Source organism: Triticum aestivum, chromosome 2D, assembly GCF_018294505.1.
Source record: "Triticum aestivum cultivar Chinese Spring chromosome 2D, IWGSC CS RefSeq v2.1, whole genome shotgun sequence".
In the NCBI taxonomy this organism is placed as follows: Eukaryota; Viridiplantae; Streptophyta; class Magnoliopsida; order Poales; family Poaceae; genus Triticum; species Triticum aestivum.
Genome location: NC_057799.1, coordinates 176864264 through 176883576, shown reverse-complemented (window position 1 = coordinate 176883576; position 19313 = coordinate 176864264). Strand labels below are relative to the sequence as shown.

Below are 19313 nucleotides of genomic sequence, written 5' to 3'. Positions count from 1 at the left end.
GTGCCTGTAGAAAATACATTGCTGAAAACTGCGTGTCATTTCCTTCTGCTGCTCGTTGGGTTCGGCACTCTTGCTTATCAAAAGGACTACGATTGATCCCTTATACTTGTGGGTCATCAAGACTCTTTTCTGGCGCCGTTGCCGGGGAGTGAAGCGCTTTTGGTGAGTGAAATTTGGTAAGTTAAAATTTACATTACGTGCTGAAATTTACTGTTACTTGTTACTATGGAAAACCATCCTTTGAGGGGTTTGTTCGGGGTATCTTCACATCGACAGGAAGCACAAAGAGTTTCTCCTCAACCTACTGCACCTACTGAAAATATTTATTATGAAATTTCTTCGGGTATGATAGAGAAACTGCTTGCTAATCCTTATGCAGGAGATGGAACAATTTTCTGGAAATAAAAAAACAAGCAGAAAATAGCAGCTGGCACTATGCACTCGGTTAATAGGTTAGTTCCCAAAAATGGTACAAAATAGCATTAAAATGCATATAAAGCATCAGAGATTGATAATATAATAGCATGAAATAATAAAAAATTATAGATACGTTGGAGACGTATCATCCGCTCCTCCTCCACCGGCTCCGGCAAATCTAGAGGCATGCCGACTGTGATCCGGGCTTCACACCTAGCCCGGATATGTTGCTCAAGGAGCTTCAGCTGCCTCTCCGGCGTAAGCACGGCGTACGTCATGTTCTGGCGTGGGGCATGGCTAGTGGCAGACGGTGAGCAGATTGGAATGTGGTGGCGAAGAGGGGAGGGGAGGGAAATGGGGATGGGAGGGATAGGGTTTGGGTGTTGGCGTCTAGCTTAAATAGCCGGCATAGGGCCCTCGGGCGACGCGCCGGAGCGGAGACATGCGGGGTCATAAAAAATCGAGGAGACGCCCGTCGGGCCGATGGGTTTCCTAGTGTTTCCGCATGGTCTTTGTGGTCATTCCAATGTGGCGGAGGCGCCCGGCGCGCCCGAGCCTCTGCATATCCGTCTCATACTTGGCTGGATATGAGGGGTGTCGGTTAGTCCGGGCTTATGGGGCTGGTATGAGGTGGCTTTTTTTACCAGTGAGTGATTGGGCCGTCAGTTCCGGCGTACAGGGGGGTTTTGAGGAGCCCGGTTGTAGGTGCTCTAATGGCAAAACCGATAAAACTCAATAAAAAGGAAAACCCTTCGCGTCTACACGCCGAACGAACTTTGGGCCTGTCTCTCTTGCTCGCTAACCATCTGCACCTCGCGCACAAAGCTACATAGCTGATGTTCCCACGCGCACCGCTTCTTTCTTCTCTCGTTCGTCTTATCCTCCCCCCGACGGCGCACAACCGCTCGTGTCGCTCGTCTTTCTCCTCCCAATTCTCCACCTGTGAAACCCGGCCATGGTCAGCCCATGCACGACAACTTGTTCTGGCGAGCAGCTCCCCGACGAGGTGCTCGTGCAACTCCCGCTCCCAACAGCTGCGGCGCTCGCGTGACAACTCCCTCTCCCACGGACACGATGGGGTACTGTGGCGGGGCGGTACTGCAACTTGGGGCGGCGGCGGCCATGGACGAGTAGACTGATGGAAGACGACGCCCCGGTGCTACAACTGGTCAGTTTTTTTGCTGGAACCGGTTGGGAAAAAAAGCTGCAACCAGTTGTTGCCGCAGCACCGCGATGGAATCCACTCCGTCCATCCATCTAGCTCCACTCCAACGAAGCGAAACCTCCACCCCATGGGAATATGCAACCAGCTAAGCCTGAAGCTGCAACCGCCGTCGAAATTTGCTACTACTGGCGACGAATTTTCTACATCCATCACGGCGGAGCTGCGACCTACTACGACGGCTACTTTTTTTGTTGCAACCGTCCTCAAATTTTGCTACTACCGGCGAGGGATTTTGCTACATCCATCGTGGGGGAGCTGAGACCGGCGACGATGTCGAGATGAATTGCTGCAACCGTCTTTAGATTTTGCTACTATCGGTGAGGGTTTTTGCTACATCCATCCGGAGATGAGACCGGCGACGACAACGAGATGATTTTGCTGCAATCGTAGTTGGTTTTTGCTACTACCGACGAAGGATTTTGCTACATCCATGATTTTTGCTACTCCTGGCATTTTTTCTGCTACATCCATGAACGGCGTTGACTCTTTGGCTGTCGCTCACGCAACACCGTGGAGCGAGCTTCGACGGTGAGGGAGCGACGACGATGCTTCAGGAGCTACCATGGAGCGAGAGTAGGGTGAGGAGGAGATGCGGCGACAAATAGGAGAGAGAGCAGGGGGTCAGGAGGAGATGCGACAGTGATGGCGTCCGACGGTGACAATGCTGGGTGGCCGGCGAGGACAGGGCCGAGGACGAGCAAGGCCGCGAGGGGGTGGTTGGCGAGCGTGGCGTCGTACGTGGCTAACTGCCGCCGACGCGGGGAAGGAAGAAGACGAGGAGGTAGGAAGAAGACGACACGAGGGGATCCAAATTGAACTGTTGGTGCAGCTGAATCGGGCGGCTAGGAGCCGATTTCCGCCGGCGCCGGCGCCTACTAGTGCCCATAAAAAAAACTCGGCATGAAGCTACTGGTATAGTATAACATGTCGAGTCACCGACCTGTGGGACCTAAAGTCCAGTAGCGCTAGCAGAAACTAAGTGTGAGCCACTAGCCCCACTACTGCTTCCAATCGCCGTCGTCCCGCTCTCTCCCATCCTCCGCCGCCCGCGACGCGCGACCGTCGTGTTCGGCAGGCCACATGTGGGAGCGCGGCAGGCCACCCCGTAAGCAGCGACCGGCGCCTCTGATCTTGCCGGCGTCGGCGCTGGTGTCGCCCCCGCCCCCTCGGTTCGTCTTCCCCAGATCCCTCTTCGCACTCGCCGCCCGCGCCATGCCGTCGCGCCGCCCCTCCCCTGTCATCCTCCTCCTCCTCGCGCTCGCGCTCGCGCTACTCTTCCTGCTCCTTTCCCCGTCTGGCCCCTCCGCCTCCCGCCTTTCCCACTCCTTCGTCTCCACCTCTCCTTCCTCTTCGGCCTCCTCCCTTCCCTCCCCCGTCAAGATCTACCTGTACGACCTGCCGTCCAAGTTCACCTACGGCGTCGTCCGCAGCTACATGTCCGCGCGGGTTCCCTCGGGTTCGTCGGATGCGGCCGCGGTGCTGGCAGACGAGGAGCTGCGCTATCCGGGGCACCAGCACTCGGCGGAGTGGTGGCTCTTCAAGGACCTCCGTCGCCGCGGACCGCGTGACCGCCCCGTGGCTCGCGTGGATGACCCGGCCGAGGCCGACCTCTTCTACGTGCCCTTCTTCTCGTCCCTCAGCCTCGTCGTCAACCCCATCCGGCCCCCGGCCGCCGCCAATGCCTCCGAGGCGGCGGCCACGGCGGGGCCTTCGTATAGCGACGAGGCAATGCAGGACGAGCTGGTGGAGTGGCTGGAGCGGCAGTCGTACTGGCGGCGGCACCAGGGAAGGGACCAAGTGTTCATCTGCCAGGATCCCAACGCGCTCTACCGGGTTGTGGACCGGATCAGCAATGCCGTACTCCTAGTCTCTGACTTCGGCCGCTTGCGTGGTGATCAGGCCTCTCTCGTCAAGGATGTCATCCTGCCTTACTCCCACCGCATCAACCCTTTCAAGGGCGATGTCAATGTCGACAGCAGGCCTGCATTGCTGTTTTTCATGGGCAACCGGTACCGAAAGGAGGTGAGCTCTTGAATCCGAAACAAATATTACACTTTTTTTAGAGATTGATGTGTCATAAACTCATGATGACACTTGATAAGCTGTGTTTAGATCTCTTTCAGAGCACCCAATGTTAAATTCTTGTCTAAGAATTATCATATAAAGTTTGGGTGAAAAGAAAGTTAGGGTATGAAAATAAGATTACATTGGATTTTGTTTGTTTAGATGACTGAGATTACTTCCTGTAAATAAGGAATGACAGTCCAGGAACCGATATCATAGGGTAAGTGAACCAGGAGGCCAGGACACCATTTTGTATTCAAGAGTCAACACATACAATCTCCTGAAGTGAATATTGATATTAGGCAATTAGTAAAGGCTTGTTGGCTACACATTTTGCTGAGAATTGATATATTATTCAGTAGTAGTCTTTTACTATTCTGCAAAGCACAATCTTTTCAAAATCACAAACTTGTATACTTCTTAATCTACCTAATTAATTATTTATTGCAGAGACAAATGCTTGCACAATTTTGCAAACCCTTCCTCCACCTTATCCCCTTCTCTTTCATTCATCTTCTGTGTGTCTACTGTCTAGTGTCTACATGCATCGAAATTTTAAGCTGCGTTCAGTTTTACTTGTTTCCAGTGGCAACTGTTACGCCTAATGTCGGATACTTAATTCTTCATAATACATAATTTAGTCAGGGAACAAGACTGAAGGTAATAAATGCACCATTCGAGCATAGGAAACAATAGTCAGTGGGGATAGGTAGCAGAAACCATTCTTGAGACTCCACACTATGCCCCCATAAGCTACCATAATATAATCTGCTGGTTTTTGGAAGATCTCTAGAAACTACATTTTCCAAAATCATGCAGTTACCATAGTAATTTTTTAAGCATCCCTATGTTGAATTTTTTACACTTCTGTGGGTCCTTATTGTAATCTCAAAATGTTGCGCCTCAAGTCTTGATTAGTTTTTATTTATTTTTAACATTTATCTTCCTTTTAAGTTATATAGTTCCCAGACCTTACTTAAGGTATGGGATTCTGTGCACAGTGGCGGAGCTTGAAAGAAATCTCAGGAGGGGCGAAGCTGCAAAGAAAAACCAAATACAAAATCATACGAACACAACAAGTTAGATATTGCAAATATCAAGAAACCAAGACAACTATATTGATCTTCTCCAGAGTAGCTTTACAAAATACATTTCTAATTTTAGTTATATATATAACCTACTCCATAACAAAAGGAACTATGCCAAAATACCGTTTAACCATGGAGCATTCGGTTCAGTACAGCAAGACTGCACTACAGATTAGCTTTTCGTTTCTTTGCACCCTTAAAGTGCATAAGAACATCTTCATAGCTGTACTTCTCCGTGATTTCACTCTCTATTTTTACTAGCAAGCTATTGGCTAGATAATCATCTTCCATGGTATTGCGTAGCCTTGTCTTAATGATCTTTAAGGTTGAGAATGCTCGCTCGGCGCTTGCTGTAGAAACTGGAAGAGTTAGAAGCAATCGCAACAATCGATCAATCAGATTGTAGATAGAATGTCTCCCTGTCTCGAAAAGATATCGACAAAGATTTGTTAAGGTTGACACATTTTTCAACTCTTTGTCATTGGAGGCATCCACAACAAAGTGTTTTAGTTGCTGCTCCAATCCATAGATTTCCTGTTGGGTGAAATCAGCTGGATAATATTTCTTCACTAACTCACAAATATCATCAGCTTTGAAAGATCTGAATTTATTTTTAGGTATCAGGGTAGCACTAGTGGTCAATAGATCCAGTACCTTGTCATTGAACCTGAATTCTAATTCATGTAGCTGAGTATCAAGTGTTGCATGAAATACTTCCACCCGTAAATAATGCTCCTTAGTAAAATGATCTGGTTGGCGACGAGCACGACCACCACACATAATGTAAGTTTCTCCCAGATCTGGAATATCAATGGAATGGTTTACACAGAACTCAACAACCCTATCAAAAAAGGCCTCCCAACCATCATCTGATCTCATTTCATCAAGAAGAACCTTTGTTGTGCACACTAGACGCATGGCATTTACTATGTCCTGTGATTTCTTTTGCAAAGCTTGACCAAGATCTTCAGTTATCTCCAATATTTCTTCCATCAGACATAAGACAAATATGAACTCAAAAGAGGACAAATAGTTGAAAGCAGTGTCTCCATCTGCACGAATTGAGCCAGCTGACCCATCTGATGCTATATTTTGAAGCACTGAATTTACTGCTTTAAACATTTTCTTTAGGCTGGATATAGAATCTAAGTGAGACCCCCATCTAGTGTCTCCGGGTCTTTTTAGTGTGCAGATCTGGTTTGCCCCTTTACCAGTTTCAATGTCATCAATAGCTAGTAACCGAGCTAGTTCCTCCAACTGGGCATCACGAAGCTCATCATGGCGCCTTGCAGAGGAGTCAACGGTGTTTACAATAAAAAGAAGTTTCTGAAAGAATTGAGCAACGGTGACCACTTCCTTCGATGCAGACACTAGCGCAAGTTGCAAGCGATGAGCGTAGCAGTGGACATAATACGCATATGGGCATTCTCTAAGAAAAAGAGCTTGCAAGCCATTGAACTCCCCCCTCATATTACTAGCCCCGTCGTACCCCTGCCCACGAAGGTTCTGAACGTCAAAAGCATGTTTGGATAACAAAGAACTCAATACCTCTTTAAGTGTTGCGGCTTTGGTGTTCGTCACATGTATCAAGGCAAAGAACCGCTCTTGCAATATACGATCTTCATCAACAAATCTGAGAACCAATGCCATCTGCTCTCTTTTTGCTACATCACATGTCTCGTCCACTAGAATAGAAAACTTAGAATCCCCGATCTCTTCACGGATATGTTTCCCAACTTTCAATGCATAAATGCCCAAAATCTCTTGTTGGATTTCATGTGATGTGTACTTTGAACTGTATGGAGCATTCTCCAAAATAACTTCAGCAATCTCAGGATTGAATTCTGCAAGGAGCTTCAACAATTCAATAAAGTTCCCTCTGTTCTTTGACCCTGGAGTTTCATCATGGCCTCTAAATGCACAAGATTGTGATGTAAGCCACTTACTGCAATTGATACTTTCACCCTTAGCTGGTTTCTTTCTATATTCCTCTGGTTGCCCACTGCTACAACATTTTCTAAATGGCCTTGCTGATTCAAGAAGTCATGGCATGCTTTGGTTGCATTGTTATGTTCAGAGCAAGGTTCAGAACCTATGTGGTTTAAGAAAGCACATTTCTTTCCATCATGGACCTTCTTCCAATTTACAAATCCTCGCACTGTAAAGACATTTGAACCACCTCTCTTGTTTTTGTTTTTGCCGAACAAGAAACAATAGAAGCAATATGCACGATGACTGTCCTCCGAGTACTCCAACCATGATGGGAAATCCTTGAACCAGTCATACTTAAAGCGTCGTTTGCGACCTTCTGGACCATAAGCTTTGTAATTCTTCAAACGGGGCTGCATAATACCAAGCTTCAAATATGCTCGCCGCACATCGTCTCTTTGATTAGGTGGATATTGCCAAATCTGTGGACGTAGTGCTGGATCCCACTGCAAGAATTCAATCCCTTGAAAGAGTACTTCATCTGTTTGAGTTTGATGGCTCTGTCCTTGATGTTGAGGCATCGAAGGATGTGGTCCGTGTTGCTCAAATTCAAGCAATAGCAGAGGAGGCTGAACACAGTCCGTTGGCTGAACAAGCATTGTTTCAGTTGTTGTTGGTTCATTAGGTGAATTACCTCTCTTTCTTTTGAAAAATGCAGCAATTGTTTCCCCCTTAAGCATCACTGCCTCCCTCTCACTGTAAAGAACATTTTTTATTCAGTACAAAATGCAACTGAATAAATCCATGGCGAGATGACCTAATTAGAATTTTCCTCAACTAAGGTGAAATAAGATTCAGAATTAAAACAATTGAACTTTCTACAATTTGCAGAGGGGAGATATAGAGAGAGACAACTGGAGAGAGATCTAGCAAGGGCAGCTGCTCACCGGCTCACTAAGGCACCACAGGGAAGGAGGCTGGAGTGGAGGAGTGGAGGAGTGGATGCAGCAGCGGCTAGCCCTAGCCGGCCGCCCGCCAGCGGCCAGCGATCACCCCCACGCGGCCTCGCCAGCAAGCCACAGCGGCCAGTCTGCCGGACGCCGGCACGGCGGCACCCCCACACTCAGGCGTCCGTGGTCGCAAGCAGCAGTAGGTCAAAGGGGAAATCGATTAGGTCGCTAGATTCGTTCTACAGGGTAACAGGGCTCCAGGCAACGAAGACTACTAGTACTAGTTGATAAATGGGCCTCTGGTTGTGGGCTGTATGTAAAACATATAGGGGTAGTAAAAAAATTTCGTTTTTGCTGGGGGGGCGATGGCCCAGGTTCGCCCCCACGTAGCTCCGCCGCTGTCTGTGCACTCATCCTTCATCCTTTTATCAGACTTTGTTACTATCAATACATCCTTCTTTTTTACTTTATAGCCACGGAGATTATAGTCAATGCTATCTTTCTTTGCTAATTATCTCAGTTTACGCAATAGCATTACTTACGTTACAGTTGATCATTCTTAATAATGTAGGGCGGGAAGATCCGTGATACACTTTTTCAAGTTCTTGAAAATGAGGGAGATGTAATAATAAAACATGGAGCCCAATCAAGGGTGAGTCGGCGTATGGCCACGCAAGGAATGCACTCATCCAAATTCTGCCTGCATCCTGCTGGAGATACTCCCTCGGCGTGCAGATTGTTTGATGCACTTGTCAGTTTATGCGTTCCTGTTATAGTTAGTGATCACATCGAGTTGCCATTTGAAGATGTTATAGACTACAGTAATATATCAATTTTTGTTGACACAAGCAAGGCCGTACAGCCTGGATTCTTAACATCAATGCTTCGGAGAGTCAGTTCAGAGCGGATTCTGGAGTATCAAAGAGAAATACAAAGGGTCAGTACTCCATCTTTTTTTGTTGATGCTGCCATATGCATTTTAGTTCATCTTATGTTGTACTTTCAGTTAATAGGAACCAATCTCGTACTTTCAGTTAATAGGAACCGATTTCGTACATATATCTGGAACAAAATGTTTTTGATCCAGGAATTATATGGATTTTCTTACAGTGGCAGGATCCCCTAAACAGTGATCTTTTATACAGAGTACATTGTGTATATACACCCAGAATACCATAGTGAGATAGCAACATGGTTTTCATGGCGTAATGAATTTTGTGGTGACCAATCCCCTTCATAACTTTATAGTGCTTATGCCGTATGGCAAGGCGACTCATAGACAACCTAAGTCTTTGTGATAGCAAATTAAATCGCACTTGATATAAAAGACCTAACTTTGCATGACAAGTTGACAACAAATTAAGTCACTAAACAGAGTAGATGCACTGCACTAACCATTGCCGACAAATATACTAGCCCTACATGTGGATTGCAAGCTTGAGATATGCACTGCCCTAAGCCACTGCCCACAAATATACTAGCCCTACATGTGGATTGCAAGCTTGATGTATGCACTGCACTAGCACTGCCCACAAATATACTAGCCCTACATGTGGATTGCAAGGTTGAGATATGCACTGCACTAGCACTACATGTGTACATATATACTAGGGCACAACATGTACATTAAGAGAACAAAACAGAGGAACTTTGCAGACAAAGAAACAGGGCACATCGCAGCATAGGGGAAGAAGAGAGACGGGGAGGCAGAGTCAGGGAGAAGAGAGGTGGTTGAGAAGACAGGTAGCTTAACTTGCCGGCAGTGGCGGTGAAGCTGGCCTGAGAAGACTTGCACCGCACCTGCGTCGATCTGTGGATGGGAGTGGCGGGATGTGGCGCTGAAACTCGCCTCCTACCTGCAGCTGAGTGGATAGGAGGTGGTGGATGGGTAAGACGCACCTCCGACCTGGAGTTGAGTGGAGCTAGATGGGGCATGGCTGGAAGAGGCCTGTGGCTTATGAAATTAAGCATGGCGACGTCAACCTCACCATTTGGGTGCCAACAGGACGCCATGCCTCTGGTAGATGCCACATGCAACCTCTGTTGCGAGAGCCGGCACCTTGGGCTCGGAGGGCGCCACAGTGTTATATCGTCTCCATAACGACGAGATGGCGACGCCATAAAAACTATGGATAACTGACATGCAAGATCAGTTAGTTTCATATGACCAAGACGAGATGCAAGGAACCCTACATATCGGTAAATCTTTGAGGACTTAGATAGTGGGTTTGTCAGAATCGTCACTGCAAAAAATGGAAAAAAGAATAGTCACTTCTTCATTTGGACAAGTCCACTTAACCTAAAACCACCATGAAGTCCTATAATTACCATATTGAAATGTATTAGACGCAATAACAGAACGACACTTGTTTGATTTAGTGATTTATTGTTGAGAAGCTGGTTATACCTTTTACATTTACTAGCATGGGACACTTGGCTTCTTGTTGCATTTTTGCTAGGAAAGATCACCATTTCTTCCTTCCTGTCATTTAGTACTAACCACTTCATGGATGGGCAGTGGTTTGGAATTGCTTGGCAAACTAAGTTGCTATGTATATATGATTTATTTTCGGGTCATCATTTATGCTCTTCATTGATGGGAGCATATATAGTTGTCGGATCACGGGTTCCGGCAAAACCCTCGAGGTTCGAACACTGGGGTGCGCACGAAGATCTCCCCCTACCGATCCACGTCCTAGCCTTGCTAAGATCTCACGGACTAACTCGACGAACTCGCAACACAAAGAACACAAGATTTATACTGGTTCGGGCCACCGTTGTGGTGTAATACCCTACTCTAGTGTGGTGGTGGTGGATTGCCTCTCGGGCTGAGGATGAACAGTTACAAGGGGAAGAACAGCCTCCTGAGGTTGAGGTGTTCTTGTGCTCGGTGTGTGGCTAAGGGTTGGCTCCAGATCCCATTCGATGCCTAAGGCTCAGTTCGAGTTGCCTCCTACTGTGGTGGCTAGTCCTATTTATAGAGGCCCTGGTCCTCTCCCCAAATATTGAGCGGGAAGGGAGCCAACAAGGGCCAATTTGAAAGGGGACAGCTAGTACAACTTATCCTGACAAAAGCAGTCTTCGCCTGCAAAAGGCTCTGGTGGTGACGCCGCCTTGGGCTCCACGGTGACCTCCGTCTTGCCATCCTGCTGGTCTTGGTCTCGTTACACCGATATGGAAACCTTTGCTTGACGCCTCGGTACTTCGCGCCTGCGCTTGCCTCCTTAGCACCAAAGAGGAAACAAGGACACTGCGCGCGCTGGCGCCCGCCTGGCGCCCGCCGGGTCTCGATCGTCATGGCTCACGTCACGAGAACCTCGCGAGGTTTGCCTCGCCTTGAACTCTCCGCCCCTCGCGAGCCAACCTGGGGAGGCCGCTCCCGAGGAGGTCTTGTGTCGTCCGCCTCGCGAGGCTTGGCCCCTCGTGAGGGTCTTGAATGCCTGTTGGTGAAGATGGGCCGTACGGGCCCGCTCGCAGAGCAACACCGTGGGCCGCAGGTAGGCAAGTCTGGGGACCCCCGTTCCCAGAACTCCGACAGTAGCCCCTGGGCCCAAGGCGCGCTCGGGCTTGGCTTCGAGGCAAAGCCAAAGCGCAAGTGCGGAGTGCCGCGGGCCCCAATAGCCTGCGGCCTTGGTCGACGCGTGGCCGCCTGGCTAGGCGGCCACCGCAACCTACACAATTATTCTTCCATCGCCTGCGCCGTACTCCTTCGATTCCTCTGCTTCCCCGGGACTCCGCCCCACTTTCCGATCTGACCTGAGCTCTGCCCACTCCATCGCCATGGCGCCGAAACAAGCGGATAAGGGGAAGGAGCCTCTGCCTTCGACAAGTGCGCCTTTGGCCGTTGAGCCCGCAGTTGGCCGATTGCTGGTGCTCAACAATGAGGCCATGGGCAAGGTGCGTCCCATGCTCGCCACCAGCTTCAATGAGTGGGGGAAGACGGTGGCTTGGCCTGCGTCTTGTGCTCGCATTGACCGGGCAGCCACCGAGGTCCCGTTCTTCATCGACGCCCTTTGGGCCGGTCTGGTCCCTCCTTTCTCTGCCTTCTTCAACGCAGTGCTGGAACACTATCAGATCCACATGCTGCACCTTGACCCCCAATCCGTGACCCTTCTTGCCGTCTTTGCCTTTGTGTGTGAGGCCATGGTGGGCATTGCCCCTTCCGTGGCCCTTCTTCGCCACTTCTTCTCGCTGCATCTGATTGACCCCCGACAGAGCTCGGGATGCCTGAGCTTCCATGCCGTGGCTGCGACGGCAGGCGTGGGGATCGACTTCGAGCTTCCTCCATCCACGAGCGGGTTTCGGACACGGTGGGTGTTTGTTGATGTCGGAGTGCTCAGCCCTCTGCTCCACCCTTCGCTGGCGCCTGCCGTCCCCAACTCCGGTTGGAGCCACGAGAAGCTCGCGAGCCCCTGCCTTGTCCCCGTCTGGCTCAGGCTGAAGAGGCTGAAAGACCGTGGCGTGACTGCGCCTATGGTGGTGAAGGAGTTTGTCCGCGCCGAATTGCCCCGCTTCAGCGCCATTCCCGGCCGATGTGGGCCTTGCTTAGCAGCAAGGACCATATGAGGCTTCAGGAGTCCGGGCTCCCTCTTGAGACGCGGCAGACGGTGCTTGGGGTCTTGGCGGGCGTCCCGTTGCCGGACGACATGCCTGGGAAGAGTTGTCTGTTGTACCGCTGCTCGAACAAGGAGGAGTTTGTGGAGCACATGCCTTCCTTTGACGAGTGGGGGCTGCGCCCAGACGGCCTGGTGGGACCCCGCGAGAACCCCGTCAACGTGGTTCCCCTCTTCGCTGCTGGCGCCGAGCTCGCCCCGAGTGTGGAAGCAGGGGGGCGAGCACTGTTCGAGGCCGGTGGCCCTAGCACCATAGTGCTGCTGCCGCCTGGGGCTCCCGAGGCGTCGCCCTCGGGGGTCCGCGATTCTTGGCCTGGGGCAGCTGCTGTGGGGGTGACGCAGCGTGCGACTCCTGAGGCCGAAGCTCCTGAGACCTCGGCAGGTCGCTGCGAAATGGCGCCCGACGGCTCTCCTCAGCTTGGCGCCCCTGAGGCTGTCCCTTCAAGTGCTTCTCCTGCCGCACCTCGTACTGGCCGCCATGTCCAACGCTTTGGTCGGCTCTGCGTGGACTTCGAGGAGCTCCGGAAGAGGGAGAGGTCCCCGAGCGGCAGCAGTGGCATCTTTGGGCCGTTGAAGCGGAGGAAGTACATCGCCATTGACGAGTAAGTGCTGCATCCTTATGGTTTCCTGAGTGTCGCATTCCTTCCTAACGGTGGTCCTTCAGGGTCCCTTCCGTCAAGGTCGTTGCATCTCCTGAGGAGCAGCCTCCTGTCTCCTCGACTCCCCCGCTGGCCTTGAGCGCCCCGAGCCCGCACGCCGCTCCTGGCGCGGGGTCGGTTGGAGAGGCGCGCTTGCCTCCATGGCGCCTTGAGCCCGCGGCCTCGTCGCCCCTCCTTTGCGGCCTTGCTTGGAGCTTGGCGGGCGTGCCCAGAACCCCTCCTCTGGTCATGTACGGTGGCTGGTTGGCTTCGGTCCTCGGCTCCTCTTCAAGCAGCGAGCCCCGACTCGCCCGGGCCCCTTGTGAGGCCTGGCTGGCCTCCGGGCACGCGCCAGCTCCCAGCCCCCTGTTGGGAGGGGGCGTGTGGCTTTGGGCCCCTCCTGCAGCCCCCACGGTGGAGGACGAGATGGGCCGTGCGCTCGAGTTCGAGCACGGACGGAGCGTCGTTCGTCATGAGCTCTTCCAGGAGGCGCTGGGCGCGATCAACCGGCTTGGTGAAGAACTCGCGGGTGTCGACGCGCGCCTCGTGGCCGAGAGTCTTCGGCTGGCGGAAGAGCGGCACAAGTTGAAGGTGGCCATCAACCTCGGGCGTCATCAACGCGAGCTTGATAACGCGAAGGCTGAAGCTTCTCTCGAGGTCTCTCGTGAGGCCTGCTCCCGAGCTTTCGAGGAAGCTCGCGAGGGTGACCGCCGTCGCGAGGCTGCGGAGAAGCGCGCGTGGGAGCTCCAGGCCTGGAGTGCGTCCCTGGAGCAGCAGGTGGAGGCGCGCAAAGCCGCCCTTGCGTCGCTGAGGGGGACGCCCGCCGAAGAAGAAGAGATCCGGAGGCGCGAGGAGGCGTTGGCACTGGAAGCCATGGAGCACAGCCTCGAGCTTGAGCGGTTGGAGACGAGGGAGCGTCAAGTTGCCCAAGTGGAAGATGTCATTGGTGCACGCGAGGCCAAGGCTCAGGAGGAGGTCGATCGCCGAGTGGCCGAGGTTTGCGCGGGTCTTGAGGGTAGGCATGACCTGAAGCTGCAGCTTGCGGAGACGGAGGCTGCAGGTAGGGCCGCTGCCCTTAGGCCCAGGCTAGCTGAGGTAGAGAGGCGCGAGGAGGCCACAGCGGCCGCCCTGGTCACGGCGCAGGCGGAGTTGGCCTCCGCCCGCGCCGAGCTGCTCTCTCTTCAGAAACGGGTTGATGACGCCGAGGCCGTTGCGCGGCAGAACAGGGAGGAAGTGCTTCAGCGGCGGACATTGGAGCGCGAGCATGCCCCATGCTCCAGGGTCTCGGGAACAGGGCCAACACCACGCTGGGCCATATCTGCGACGAGAATGCCCCTCATCCCCATATGGACGACTACGCCAGCCATCTTCGCTTCTTCTCCGACGTGGTGACGCGTCTGGAAGCTCGATCCGATAGAGCTCGCCAGCTTGTGGAAGAGAGGAGCGGTGGCCTGCTTGGGCGCGCGTTCTCCCGCGTCTTCAGCCATCTTCAGAACACCTTCCTTGACTTCGACTTCGACGCTGCCATTGCCCCCGTACCTGCGGCCATCCGGGGCGACCTGGCGCGATGGGTGGAGGACAACGTGGATGTGCTGGTCAGGGCCTTCTCTTCTGAGGACGACGCGGTGGTAGTCGCGGCAGACGAAGGAGACGTGGTTGACGACGGCGATGTCGGGGCTGGCGAAGGTGGAGGCGATGCCAGCGACGGCGACAGCGACACCAGTGGTGCGTCTGAAGATGACCCGGGGGGCGCGGCGAGCGACATATCTGGCTGATCCCATGTTCCCCTGCTATTTTACCTTGTATGCAAAAACTTGGGCGTGGCCCCTAAAGATTGTAAGAGCATTTTGAGAGGGGGAGCCCCTCGTGTAAACAAACCGCTGCCTTTATTCTTTTATGTCAAGCTGAGTGTGCGTCTTTGTGAATCCATGAGTCTGATGGCAAGTTTGCTGTTGCGGCTTACCTTAGCCGACGGCAAGCCCCGAACTGGATCGTGAGGTCGTGAGCTCCCGGGGAACTCCTGAAGGGTTTGCCGATTCGCCCGAGAGGGCCTCGCGAGAATCAAGTGCCGATCGTGGTATCGACGCACGCGGTGCGTATGCTGCGTCCAGCCCCGCTCGCGAGGGGCCCGCGAGGGGGAGGCAGCGAGTGCGAGCTTCGGAATAAGGCAAGAACCAGGCAACAAGAAATCGCTCGAACAAAAAAAGGCACCCCCCGCGCGCATCAATGAAAATTCAACTTCAACTTAAATCCAAATCCAAAAGGCAAGGCTACAAAAAGAGATCCAAAGCAAATGGCCGCGTCCGGCGCCTAGTCTAGTCTTCTTCTCTTCGAGTCTTCTTACCAGCGCGGAGCTAAGTGCTGCCACTAGGACGTGGGAGGGAGCCCCCGAGGCCCGAGGGCGGCACTCCTGAGACTCCGAGGCGTGTACAGCCCCACTCGTTATTACGTGAGAGTGTCACGGGCGGCGATCTTCACAGGCGTGAGCCTTGTTTCATATCGCCAGACGAGGGCCCCGCCTTGCGCCACCCTCTACCACCATTGGGACGACCAGAGACCAGGACGGCACCAAAGGGGGACGCCAGCGGCGTCCTCGGCGACCACGGGTCCTCTGCCGGGGTAGGGCTCGCCGGCGCCTCCCTGGCAGAGGGCCTACCTCCGGGTGACGCCTTGCTCCATGCGACGCGGGGAGGGGCCTTGCTCCTGGCTCCTCCTGGGCAGCCCCCAGTGGGTCTCTCCTGATGGGGCGGACATCCCGTGCCGGAACCATCGCCGGGTGCTGTGACTTGGTTCACCTGCGACTCATGGTTAGCGTAAGCTTGCCCCTGAGGGACTAGTGGTACCCTGTATCTGTTGTCGACGGCGCGGTTGCTGGGGCTCTCTGGCGGCTCCTGGAAGGCTTCAGCTCCTAACGCCTCCTCCCATCCTGGTCCGAGGAACGAGCCGGGGTCGTCCTCCGGCGTGTACTCCTGGTTCATCATGCGGGGCACGTAGGCCTCCGAGGCCGCTGCCCCGAAGACCTCGCCGAAGTGCTCCATGCTCCATGTCGCCCGGCCTGTCACGCCGTCGTGAGGACGGCAGGGCAGTGCTCCGATAGGGCCGTATGCGGCAACGCTCGTGCCCGCACCCATCTGGGGTGGCGCGGGCGCAACAGGGCGCCCTCCATCGTGGATCGTGTTGATGTCGACGAGGCCCCCGGGCGCACCCGGGAGCACGTGGGCGCGGCGAGGCCCGCCGTGGGATCCAGCCGCCGCCTGAGACGTGAGCTGATAGCAGAAGGGCGGCGCTGCCGTGGCCGCTGCGTCCAGTAGCTCGGCGACGCGTTCCAGCAGCGCATCCCGGCCGCTCTCCATCAGTCGGCACCGTAGCAACTCCTGCGCCACTGTGAGTGCAGCCCGCATGTTCGCCTGCTCCCGCCGGGTGTGCGGTGCCGTTGCCGCGGCGTGGCTTGCGGCCCTTGCTGCGGCTCGCGCTTGTCGTGGAGTAAGGGTGGACGGCGCCTGGCCGCGCTGCCCACGCCCAGCAGCGTTAGGTGGCGCCCGTGCCGCCTGGAGCGCGGGGTTGAGGTCTTCCTGGGCAGGCGGCGCCGCCCGGGCGGGCCAGGCTGCCCAGCGGTTGGCGTCGGCCCTCGGGTCGCCGGACATCGGAACCGCGGAGCGTCGGTGGATCAACTGATGGGGAAGAGGCTCCGGCGCACCCCTACTTGGCGCGCCAAATGTCGGATCACGGGTTTCGGCAAAACCCTCGAGGTTCGAACACTGGGGTGCGCATGAAGAACACCCCCTACCGATCCACGTCCTAGCCTTGCTAAGATCTCACGGACTAACTCGACGAACTCGCAACACAAAGAACACAAGATTTATACTGGTTTGGGCCACCGTTGTGGTGTAATACCCTACTCCAGTGTGGTGGTGGTGGATTGCCTCTCGGGCTGAGGATGAACAGTTACAAGGGGAAGAACAGCCTCCTGAGGTTGAGGTGTTCTTATGCTCGGTGTGTGGCTAAGGGTTGGCTCCAGATCCATTCGATGCCTGAGGCTCAGTTCGAGTTGCCTCCTACTGTGGTGGCTAGTCCTATTTATAGAGGCCCTGGTCCTCTCCCCAAATATTGAGCGGGAAGAGAGCCAACAACGGCCAATTTGAAAGGGGACAGCTAGTACAACTTATCCTGACAAAAACAGTTTTCGCCTGCAAAAGGCTCTGGTGGTGACGCCGCCTTGGGCTCCACGGTGACCTCTGTCTTGCCGTCCTGTTGGTCTTGGTCTAACCTTTGCTTGACGCCTCGGTATTCCGCGCCTGCGCTTGCCTCCTTAGCACCAAAGAGGAAACAAGGACACTGCGCGCGCTGGCGCCCGCCTGACGCCCGCCGGGTCTCGATCGTCATGGCTCACGTCACAAGAACCTCGCGAGGTTTGCCTCGCCTTGAACTCTCCGCCCCTCGCGAGCCTACCTGGGAAGGCCGCTCCTGAGGAGGTCTTATGTCGTCCGCCTCGCGAGGCTTGGCCCCTCGCGAGGGTCTTGAATGCCTGTTGGTGAAGATGGGCCGTACGGGCCCGCTCGCAGAGCCACTCCGTGGGCCGCAGGCAGGCAAGTCTGGGGACCCCCGTTCCCAGAACGCTGACAATAGTTTTGGCAATAAAACTGCCCAACTGTTATGTTATGTAAGATCAACTGCTACGTCATTGGAAGAGTTCAATCTGGTCTGGTATGCAATGACATGTGAAATGTCGCTTATTTGCAAGAAACTCAAGGAATTGTATGAAGTTTCAGTTTCAGAGGAGTGTAATGCATATCCATACACATTTGGCAGTTTAGCTACCAGTTTATTTGCTGAACCTTGGATATTTGTTGCAGGTAAAACATTACTTTGAGTATGAAGATCCGAATGGACCAGTGAATCAAATATGGCGCCAAGTTTCCTTGAAAGCACCACTGATCAAGCTGTTGATTAACCGGAACAAACGCCTAGTTGAAAGAGGCACTAATGAAACTGATTGCTCGTGCATCTGTTCAACACCGAGCGAGATATCTACTGTTGGCTAGGCAGTTGGATTGTTTTTGTGGCCTGAATCAAACTTTTGTGCCTGCATTGCCTGAATTTTGGATGTTGCAGTGCTATACATATATATATGGACAGCACGGACCCCTTTTCAGTTCCTGATTGTACATATCCTGCTAACGCCCTTCAGTTCTTGAGTAGATATTACACTGGAGTCAGCATTGAAGAACTCTGTTTTGTTTTGTTTGTTTTATGCTGTTAGCTTGTCAGGATGTCATGTTGAATCAGAATGTCTTATTCACAACATTGATTACAGTGATTCTTAGGGAGAGATCCAAGTTGTAATAGGAGTTATCTAAGGGAAGCAATCTTGAGATATTGATTATCGTACCTGAAATCGGAGCACTGTAGTTTGTTTTTTCTGAACCTTACTCTGAAGAATCAAGTATTGGTAATTGTGTCGTACACTGAAGTACCTTCTACACCCAATTCTCAGAGGATGTAGATTGGCACATCTATTTTGGAAGGATCATAGTTAGACATACAGAAAGAAATAGCCTGATTCTAGTTCTACTGTTTTTCTACATCGTTCAGAGCTATTGCTTTTTTCCATTTGTTGTTTCAGTTTGGAAGGTAAGCTAACATGGATTCACGGTCAATTAGCACGGGTCTTCTAAGTGAACTATTCATAATCATGGCCCTATTATCTGTGATGAACATTTGCAATTGCTACTAATTTTAGTTTGTGTTGATATCATACTTTGGAATCCGTGGTGTTTTCTTTGTTGCGAAATAATTTTTGTGTTGCTCAGAACGTACTACCTCCATCCTGGTTTATTGGGCCTTCTAATATTTTGTGCCAGATTTTGACCCTAAATTTAACTAGCAAAATATCAATGCGTGTTAATAAAAATTACATCGTTGGATTCGTATTTGAACATAGTTTCTAGTGATATTATTTTTTACAACATGCATTGACATTTTATTAGTTAAATCTATGATCAAAATTTGACACTAAATACGAAAGGAACCAATAAACCAAGACGGAGAGGAGATAGTAGGGATTACAACCACGTCTGACAAGGCCCCAAGACCTCCTCTAGACCTGATCCAAGCCAGACAGCGGTTCAGCCTTCTACTAAAGTTTCTACCAAAGTTTGCCATGAAATGATTAGCATATTTTTTACTAGGACAGATATGAATAATACAAGAACTACATTCCTCTATACTATCTTCTCTGATAAAAAACGCATATCTTGATTTACTGGAAGGCTACTCCACTGTAAATCCACCGATACTCCCTCCATTACCCATCTGCCAACCGGTAAGTAAGAGCAACTCCAACACATGGACCCGACACATATTTTGTTTGTTTTTTTGTCTGTTTGGGT

General features: G+C 52.3%; 1 protein-coding gene across 1 annotated transcript; it reads left to right on the top strand.

Annotated features, from left to right (window-relative positions):
- The first annotated feature begins 2600 nt into the window (after positions 1–2600).
- LOC123052419 (probable arabinosyltransferase ARAD1) lies at positions 2601–18344 on the top strand. The gene is made up of 3 exons (XM_044475591.1): positions 2601–3664; positions 8245–8610; positions 17778–18344. The coding sequence occupies exons 1-3, from the start codon at positions 2723–2725 to the stop codon at positions 17964–17966; spliced, it is 1497 nt and encodes a 498-aa protein (XP_044331526.1). The 5' UTR covers positions 2601–2722; the 3' UTR covers positions 17967–18344.
- Positions 18345–19313: the final 969 nt, after the last annotated feature.